The sequence below is a fragment of the Sinocyclocheilus anshuiensis genome, unplaced genomic scaffold (assembly GCF_001515605.1).
Source record: "Sinocyclocheilus anshuiensis isolate Anshui unplaced genomic scaffold, SAMN03320099.WGS_v1.1 scaffold562, whole genome shotgun sequence".
Classification (NCBI taxonomy): domain Eukaryota; kingdom Metazoa; phylum Chordata; class Actinopteri; order Cypriniformes; family Cyprinidae; genus Sinocyclocheilus; species Sinocyclocheilus anshuiensis.
In genome coordinates this window covers 231,327-240,397 of record NW_015544158.1, presented here as the reverse complement: position 1 = coordinate 240,397, position 9,071 = coordinate 231,327, and the positions used below count along the sequence as shown (strand labels likewise).

At 37.2% G+C, this 9,071-nt stretch overlaps 2 protein-coding genes across 4 annotated transcripts in view; both read right to left on the bottom strand.

Annotated features, from left to right (window-relative positions):
- Positions 1–1,121, bottom strand: part of cdc16 (cell division cycle 16 homolog (S. cerevisiae)) — an 8,740-nt gene extending 7,619 nt beyond the window's left edge. Inside the window, exons 1-4 of one of the 2 annotated variants that reach the window (XM_016495385.1) lie at positions 1,079–1,121; positions 947–1,004; positions 415–469; positions 187–284 (exon numbers count right to left, since the gene is read on the bottom strand). In XM_016495385.1, coding sequence (XP_016350871.1) covers positions 187–284; positions 415–469; positions 947–994 — 201 coding nt within the window. In that variant the 5' untranslated portion in view covers positions 995–1,004; positions 1,079–1,121. Of the gene's footprint in view, positions 1–186; positions 285–414; positions 470–946 lie in introns of both variants that reach the window. The other variant, XR_001635000.1, reaches the window with a different exon arrangement.
- Positions 1,122–1,348: 227 nt separating this feature from the next.
- The window catches only part of dcun1d2a (DCN1, defective in cullin neddylation 1, domain containing 2a), a 15,713-nt gene continuing 7,990 nt past the window's right edge, over positions 1,349–9,071 (bottom strand). Inside the window, exons 1-8 of one of the 2 annotated variants that reach the window (XM_016495422.1) lie at positions 7,442–7,519; positions 5,973–6,189; positions 4,300–4,468; positions 3,759–3,889; positions 3,577–3,659; positions 3,321–3,417; positions 1,885–3,172; positions 1,352–1,497 (exon numbers count right to left, since the gene is read on the bottom strand). In XM_016495422.1, coding sequence (XP_016350908.1) covers positions 3,093–3,172; positions 3,321–3,417; positions 3,577–3,659; positions 3,759–3,889; positions 4,300–4,468; positions 5,973–6,189; positions 7,442–7,444 — 780 coding nt within the window. In that variant the 5' untranslated portion in view covers positions 7,445–7,519 and the 3' untranslated portion in view covers positions 1,352–1,497; positions 1,885–3,092. Of the gene's footprint in view, positions 1,498–1,884; positions 3,173–3,320; positions 3,418–3,576; positions 3,660–3,758; positions 3,890–4,299; positions 4,469–5,972; positions 6,190–7,441; positions 7,520–9,071 lie in introns of those variants that run through there. The other variant, XM_016495423.1, reaches the window with a different exon arrangement.

Below are 9,071 nucleotides of genomic sequence, written 5' to 3'. Positions count from 1 at the left end.
TTTTTTTTTTTTTTTTTTTTTTTTTACTTCATTCTACTGCATTAATGCACTTAAAACATTTCAGCATGGAAAGATGTTTCAATTAATTTATCAGGTTACGTTTTTGAAGGACTAAGACCTAAGAATATTTGTTACTATTGAAATGATTTTCATCAGTCAATCAGCAGATCAAATCAATTATCTTACCTTGTCAAGTTTGCGAGATCTGAGCGCATGAGAGGCTCTGTGATACTGTGCTGTCAAATAAAGGCACTGTGCTAACCAATAAATGTCTTGAGGATCCTCTACAAGAGATTAAACAGCCTGTGATTAATATGCAAGAGTCAATGTAATTTAATTAACACTAATATGCATTTTATCTAAGACTTTCACTGACAGTATCCATACAGTGTTAAGGAGGATGAAGATACTTACCATGTGATAAGGACGCTACTTTGTCAGCCCAGAACAGAGCACTTTGATACTGTTGCTATAAAACAGATCATGCAATAATTTGAGGTAAACAACATTTCATTCATATTTTGATATTTACACTATTAAGATAAAACTGGACTCTTATTTAGCAATCAACATATATAGATGCTCATTTAATCATATTAATGCAGTTTGACATGTACACGCCCTCATAGAGTTTATATTACCGATTTATTTCTAAGAATAAAACAGTCCAAAACAACATGATGTCATATCTATTAACAACCAACAATTCTGTTATTTAAATGTAAATTAAGAAGCTTTTAAACCTGTTAGCATGAAAGTCAGCTGGCTAGCTTCAAAAATGAACCTAGTTGTTCCGAACTAACTATACTAACTTTTCCATTTTCTATAATATTCCGATTACGTAGTATCATATAAACAGCTTTATGAAAACATAAATTAATAAAATCTTATCTGGTGTGCAAATTAAAGCTACAGTGTTAATGCTAAATATACTGCTGATTCTTACCTGATCAATGTAGTGTCTCACTCTTTTACGAATCCTGTCAAGATTCATGGTGATTGTGCTGTTTGTCAGATACAAAAAACTGTCATTCTTGTCAAATGCAGTAAATTGAAAATGAGTTTTGTAAGACTGAACCTCTCAATGTAGATTGAAGCCCGCGGTTAGCATAAAACGCGTGTTACATTGGTAACATTCCGTAGAGAAACAATGATTTTGTGAAGTTCCATCATTTTTTTATTATTTGTATATGGATTGGAAGTAACAACGAAATAATACAAAAGGCAAATTTCAATGAAAATGCTTTTTTTACACACTTAGAATATTATAACATACATATAAACACACATAATAAAAATGAAGCAATACATGGATACAAGCTCTCAAACGTGAACGTGAAGCCTCTTTGGGATATAAACAGATTGCCGCTCTCTTGTGGTACACAGTGAAATCGCATTGCAAGTTCATTTCCGCCATTAAAGTAGTTCACCCAAAATAAAAATTCTGTCATCATTTACTCACCCTCATGTTGTTCCCGATTCACAATACTTTCTTCTCTGTGGAGGACAAATATTGAGAATTTCAGGCAGAATGACAGCCTAACATCTCATGTTCCACACTAGAAAGTCATAACTTACATGATCATACCAACTCTCACCAATTTGAAGTGATATAAACAGTTATTTTACTGTGTTCGATTGCTTCTATCCACTAAAACAACAGATCAGCCTGTGATGTGGAACTCTGATATGAACCGAAGGATAAAAAAAAGCTACAAAAGGTTATAATATTATTGGAAAAGCTTTAAATCTTTCTATAGACATTATGTTTAGTTGAACAGAATGGATGAAAGAAACACTGGACACAATCCAGGCCTAACTGAGCAACAGAAAAAAGAGGGAAGATGTCACATGGGTGACCAAGAGGTCAGCTACAGTACTGACCGCGATGCAGAGCATTTTGGCTGACATCAATATTCTCAGCACTGCAGGTTTGGCACTCATCGATGAGAAGGAAAGCACTTCTGAAAAAGATGAACATTACATCATGCCTGAATTATGCTTGTGACAAACCTGAAAGCTTTTTTAGAAAAAAATAATTGTAGTCTCAGATGGCACTAAAATTAACCTCCATGTCCTGAATGTTTGGTGCAAACCAAATATAACTCCATCCCTACCATCATGCTCTAGGGTTGCTTTTTAGTGATTTATGAAGTGAGGTATTAATTTTCTGCAATAATCATTTTGATTCAGATGCATGTTGAATTTGTGATACTGGTGGGAGAATGTTTCATAGTGAAAGCTCGCAAAGCCTCTTGTTGTCCAAGGATAGATGTCCTGTTAAAGAATAACAGGGTTGTTAGAGATTGAGAAGAACATAAAGGGCAATAATTTATTTCTTAACATAAATCTGCTAAACAAAACAAAACAAAACAAAAAAAAAGAGTAACACTGAACCATGTTGTTACAAGTTCCGCAACAGGGCAGATGACACATTTGACCTAAAATCATACAAGATCATGGTATGGAGGCATCTTGTTTTGACCACGCCTTTCTTTCATATTTCATATAATAAAACATTACTGATAATACATTTCTCTCTGTACATACTGCTGCAGTAGATACAGTATTTTACAACTGTAACAATAGTGCTGGTGTGGTGAGCCGCATGCTGTGCTGCCCATGAACGTCTGGCTTAAAATGCGGACATGATCAGCATCAAGTCCTGCATGAGATACACACCCAGACAGATGGGTACATAATCTAAAATGAAACTGGAGAGACTAGTCCATAATTCATACTGTGAAGAGTGGGTAGGCAATGAGGACTCGGCCCTATAGAGTGACACTGATTGCTATGGAGATGAGGTACTAGGTTCGAAGTTATCCACCCAAAATCTCCAAGGGTTTCAGGCTAGAATAGAGTCGCCAGTGCAAATATAGCTGGCCATGTGCATTTGATGGCTCTATAAGAAATCTTGAGTTTCACACTCTTGTCCTTCCTGTGTGATGTGTGGACGTCTGAATCGTCTTTTCCATCCTTCCTTTTGCAAAGCTTGTGGGTTTCAAGTGTTTCTCTTAGTTCACTCTTATTATGCTTACAAGTCTTTCAAAAAAACTACAAAGTCAATGAGGCGACCAGCAGCAGCGTTACTATACAGTTTTGCGCTTTGATCCTGTCACAATTGGCCGAGCATATTCCACAAAGTCATCGATGAGAACAGGCCATGCTCCTGAAACAAAACAAAACGTGACATGATTAAAATCCAGCATACCCTATATGAGTAAAGGCAGTCAATTTATAACTTCAAAACCAATCACTAAAAGTTCAGTCAGCATATTAGCTCACAAAACACAACAAAAATTGATAATGTGTGTCACCTTCTTCATCATAGTTTGACATGTCATCTGCAATCATGTTGCCAAAATCCAGAAGCAAGTTCCACGTGTCTTTGGGAATTGATCGCTTATGATGCTCCTTCACAAAATAAGGGCAGAGACCAGAGAGCATCTAAATTAATTGCTAAAGGAAATTATTCCACTATGTGGTTAATGTGTTGCGTAGCAGCCAGAAAACCCATTTTAATTTGTATTCAGTGCTAAACAGGGTCAAAGGTCCAAAGCTGTAATGAATTACCAATAAAAATCTATTCCAGAGGTCTAGGAACTTAAAACGTCCATCCAGAACCAGGTTCCAATATGCTACTGCCATCTCTAAATCTGAAATGGAAAAAGACGAATAATACAGAAGACTGTTTATTCGGTATAAGAAGCCAGAGTGAAAACTCACATAATTGCAGAAAGAAAAGGTGCTGTTACCTAAACCTTTTTGTCCAGGATTCTTGGCAAAGTTGAAGGTGAACTGGTAGAAATCTTTGAACTTTCCGCTGTCTTTCAGATCCTGTTCTAATCTGGGCAGAAGTGCTCGAAGTTTCTCCGGACTGTCACACCTGCAGGTGAAATTAAACATTTAGGCTCGTCGCCAATCTAATCACTGGCTCATTCACATTTCACTCAAACAAAATGTTAAGATTTATATTAAAAGTTCTGTTAACGACTACAACCTGACTTTTAACTACACAGCTTCTCCTAGCAAATCTGAACATGCAAAATAATTTGAGACACATCAAGCATTTCAGATGGGATCATTTTTCTGTGGTTCTTATAGCCGAGGACTGTCACATAAAGAGGCACGATTTCAGTGATTTTACCAGATAGTAGAACATTATATGTGAGATATTCCCAAATGTATCTGATATGATATTCCCAAAGCACCTTTAATAATACTACCAGCCACCACACACCCCAAATATTGTCAACAGTGTGCATGACTAAATAAAGAAATGATGTCATAGCCCACCCCAGCTCTGTCATGCCATCAATGAACTCTTTCTTGCAGAATTCACACTGTGTTGCCGCACGGAATTTCCATGCCACAACCAGAACACTGATGCTGGCTGGATCCAGATTGAGGTCATCACAGAACTGTTGAATTCCATCAATCCCAATCTTATTCTCATCCTGGGGATCTGAGGGAGAAGACCAAAACACTAAGGTGACTTTTAAAAAAACCAAGAACACAAGAAGTGTTGGTTTAGTAAAACAAAACTTTCTAAGAGGAATTCAACATTTAAAGGTGCACAGAGTACGTTTTTGTTTGGTTTTGGGCTTTACAATAATATGTGAATGCATGAAGTTTGTTTATGAAGGTCCTGCCATTTTTCTTAACTCTGTGGCATGCAAGCAGCAGGTTTTGTTTTATTGCTCTAACAGGAACAGCTTGTTTAGACATTTTATTTTTCCACTGAAACTTAGTCTTTATTCTTAGTCGTATGTTTATGTTTGCTTAAAATCATAATTAGGGCTGTGCAATTAATCGCATGCGATTGTCATGCGCATCTCGTCAGTAAAGTTGGTTCCGTGATTAGTAGTAAATCTCCATCGCCTGCTTTCAGACGGAGCGGCATTTACTACACAGAGCCGTAGTTCACTGACAAGCTAGGCGATATCGTGTTCATACTCGAATGCGATTCATCTGCAATTATGAACGCGATATTGCCTAATTGTCAGTGAACTACGGCCCTGTGTAGTAAATGCCGCTCCATCTGAAAGCAGGTGATGGAGATTTACTACTAATCACGGAACCGGCTTTACTGACGAGATGCGCATGACAATCACATGCGATTAATTGCACAGCCCTAATCGTAATGTATCAAAGTAAAGACAAAATAATTCTTCAGTATTATGACTTACATTTGAATGAAATGCATTATGGAAAAAGAAAAAAAAAAGTAGGGAGGGGAGGGGACTTGGTTCAATCCATCAGTTTTTGCTTGGATAGGTGAAGAACTGAATGTGAGCTTACAGTTGAATATGAGAAAAGGGCGTGGTTTATTTACATTTACATGTAGTCATTTAGCAGACGCTTTTATCCAAAGCGACTTACAAATGAGGCCAATAAAAGCAGTCAAAACTAACAAAAGAGCAACAATATATAAGTGCAAATGACAAGTCTCGGTTAGCCTAATATGGTTTATATGAATGAAATGATTTGAGAAGTCTGCCAATTGTAATCAAGTATGTAAGAAAGTATGTAATCTCACCGGAAGATGATTAAACATTACAAAGTCAAAACATTTTTTTCAAAAAACTGAAGCATACATGGAAGAATTAGGATGTATTTCCATTTCATGCCAACTTTAAGCACCTTGAGAGCTGGATAACAACTATATAAAGTAAACTTGTTGTTTTTATTCTTAGTAGCTCAGTGGAACTGCATGGCACAGCTGGTTGTGTGATCTCAAAATGACAGCCCACATGAGAGTGCAAGCCACTCTGTATAGAAAAGTAAAATAGCTTTACATTTGAATCATATTTCTTAAGTAATAGGAAAAAAAAATAAATTGTATCAATTTATCAGTAAGATTTTTGTTAATGGGAAACAAATTACTAAGAGCACCTATAAGCATGCAGTGGTGCTCCTAGGCACAGGACAGCAGGCATAATCAACATCAGAATTAAATTGAAACTCACCTTTATATCGATTGTAAAGCTGCTCCAGCTTTTTTCGGTCCACTGAGCTTTTCATGGATTCCTTGTGGTACAAATCTGGGTTCTGAAAGTAGTTGTCGGTGGCCACCTCTAGTTTCCAATCATTTTGAGTGAGGCAGTATACGGCGGTCTTCTCCCCGGCTTGAGTAAAGGACATGAACTGCCGTACCTTGTCCTTTTGGGAGGATTTTAGTTTATGCTGTGTGGACACAAAAGATATGCCCTCAGACATGAACTCAGACAGACGGAGGACTACACTCAGCAGTGTGTATAAACAGAAAGAGACACAAACGAACATACAGAGAAAGAAAATTGCACACATTCAGGCACGAGACTAAAGCTGATAACTGGAACAACCATAAACAAAGCACTGACCAAACATCCTGACCCATGTGGCAATATAAAAGGACATTCTACCGGTTGTAGCAAGTTCGACTGAAGCACCAAGCATGTGAGGACCTGTGACAGCACTGACAGGCCACTTGCGCTTGGCATGTAATATGAGATGGCAAGCTCAGGGCGGCCAGTGCAAAACAACCGGGTTACCCGACAGTTATTTCCATCGATGCACAGTAAGCTGTTTTTACTCTAGTTCTAGTTCGAGTTCAAAAGAACCATTCTGACCAGGCCATCACAAGACATAGAACCAGAGCACAATGTGCAAAAAGTTTGATAGCCCACTCAAGACATGTTTAGAGGGTATTACAATCTGGAAAATAACCAGGCTACTATTAGGGGCTGGGTTGAAAGAGCAGGGCTAAAAGACTGATGTTTGACATTTCATGGCTGGATATGGATGTCACTTAACCCTCCTGTTCTGCTGACATTGACTGCCTGGTTGTTTGGGGTCCCAGAGACCCCTATTTTGTATGTGCAAAATCATTGTAAACATTTAAAAACATCAGTGATGTCATTGCTTTTAACAGTCAGGTTTTAAACTATGGTCTCAAATGACACCATAACAGAAATATGCTTTGTTTTTTAAAAACTATTTCATCACAACATCAAGTTGAAAGCTGGTTTCGAATCAGATCTTTTGCATTTTGGAAAAGTCATGACGTATAACCTGATTGTTCGATGTTAAGTCCGAATTTGATGTATTGAAATAGGGCTTGGAGGGTCTCTAAAATCCAAAACAGAACAGTGTTAACAGCGTGCATGCTTGGCTAAAGCACAGAATAATATTAATTCTCAGATGAATTATGCATTACATAGGACGTGATTCCAGGACACATAAACGGAAAGGTGACATTACATGCTGAACTCCCTAAATATCAACAACTGACCTTCCTGCCAATACAAAACATGCACACAAATTATGATAATTCTCGATGCGACACGCGCAGACAACAACTCGTACAAGACGCGGAATATCTACGTTTGCCAGAGCTTCTTCGTCAAAAACAGAAGCAAAAAACGTCAGCAATATTTTTAATTTCTATGTCACCTACCATTTTATCACCCGCTGTTTGACCAAATTGATACCCAATGCTCCCATGTACAACTGCGCATGCGTGTAGGCATCAAGGGAATGCGCTAGAACACCAGCGAGTCTGCGCGGTGAAACGGTTACGTATTGGGAGTTGTAGTTCATACACGTGCGTTCTGTAGTTCGGAGAATATAAGACTGTGACTGTATATAATTAAAATCTGTCTACCAGACATGAGTAGTAACCAATTAAAAGTAGTAAACTACTTCATTCAGCTGAAATGATTCACTCATTCATCTGTAACGGAAAGTCTGATTCGTTTTAGTAAATCGATTCGGTCAGACGGTTCATATCTGTTATGTATCTGTTCACAAAGGATTCATGCATTAATTTGAGATTCGGTCGTATTTTTGATTATAAATATTTAGAAAGCTAGTTTCTACCAGATGCCTTCGCCCCTCTAAATGGTAGGCTTGTTCATACATTTTTAATAGTAAAAAAAAAAAAGAAAACTCGTTGTTCTCTTTCTCTGGATCATTGTTTCTACACTGGTGATTATTTTCAACTAACTTTTTTATTTATACCAAACAAGGTCATAATCATGTCGAGAATATTGGGGGGACCATTGTTTTGAGGAAAATATAAAGACCAGACCACTACGGTAATGGTAAAGGAACTAAATAAATAAAGGATTTAAATGGATTTAGTGGAAGACATTAAAAGAAGAGGAAAAAACAGTCAAGAACAAGAACAAGAACAAGATTTTTTTTTGTAAAATAATCATTCTGAACTGCAAATAATATTTTTATTTTAAAATATGCACCCATTCAATTTTAGTTGTATTCCTAATATGGTGAAAACGCAAAACGGAATAATTATGAATTACATGAATCACGTAAATGACAGCCCTAGGCCTACTCACAATTCAAAACGGCGGAATTTGAAAAAGAAAGAAAGAAAGAAAAAGTCGAATAGTTTGCACCACTGGATATTACAGTCGACGAACGCAACTTTCATCGCACAAGCTCTAATTTACTTTCAGTTTTCATTCTTACATTCAGGACTGACAGCAAGTTAAAGGAGGTAAGCTTTCAACTGAGCTGCAGCCTACATGCATTTTAAACGCTTATCTTGCCCGGCGTCTATGCAATGAATGCACGTTAAATGAGCAGGGTTTTTTAGAACATTAAAACTGCTCAGGTAATTTCAGCGGTAGGCTATGATACATACTCATGTATTAAAATCCTCGTTAACTCGCAAACTCCCCGTGATAGTGCGCAAATATTTCTGCTCGTTTTCACTCGTTGTCAGCCTCTGCTTTTCTGCAACAGACTGAAGCCTCCTCGTGAATTCAGCGCGTCTTTCTTTCAGCTAATAAAAGAAAAATGCTGCAATTTTCTGGTGTTATTTTATGATTGTTGGGGCATTATCCAGCTATATCTTAAACTTCTCAAAATACAGTCCGCTTCCCCTTACCAAAAAGTAGTATACTTCAAGTTTATTTTATTAAGTATACTTAAGTAAAGTTCAAGTATATTTTAAGTATACTTTATGTAGAAGGTATACAAATATCCTTGTACTAGTAGTATACTTGTAAGTGTACTATTTCAATACTCCTTGGGACTAAATTGGCCCACTTTCTAGTATATAA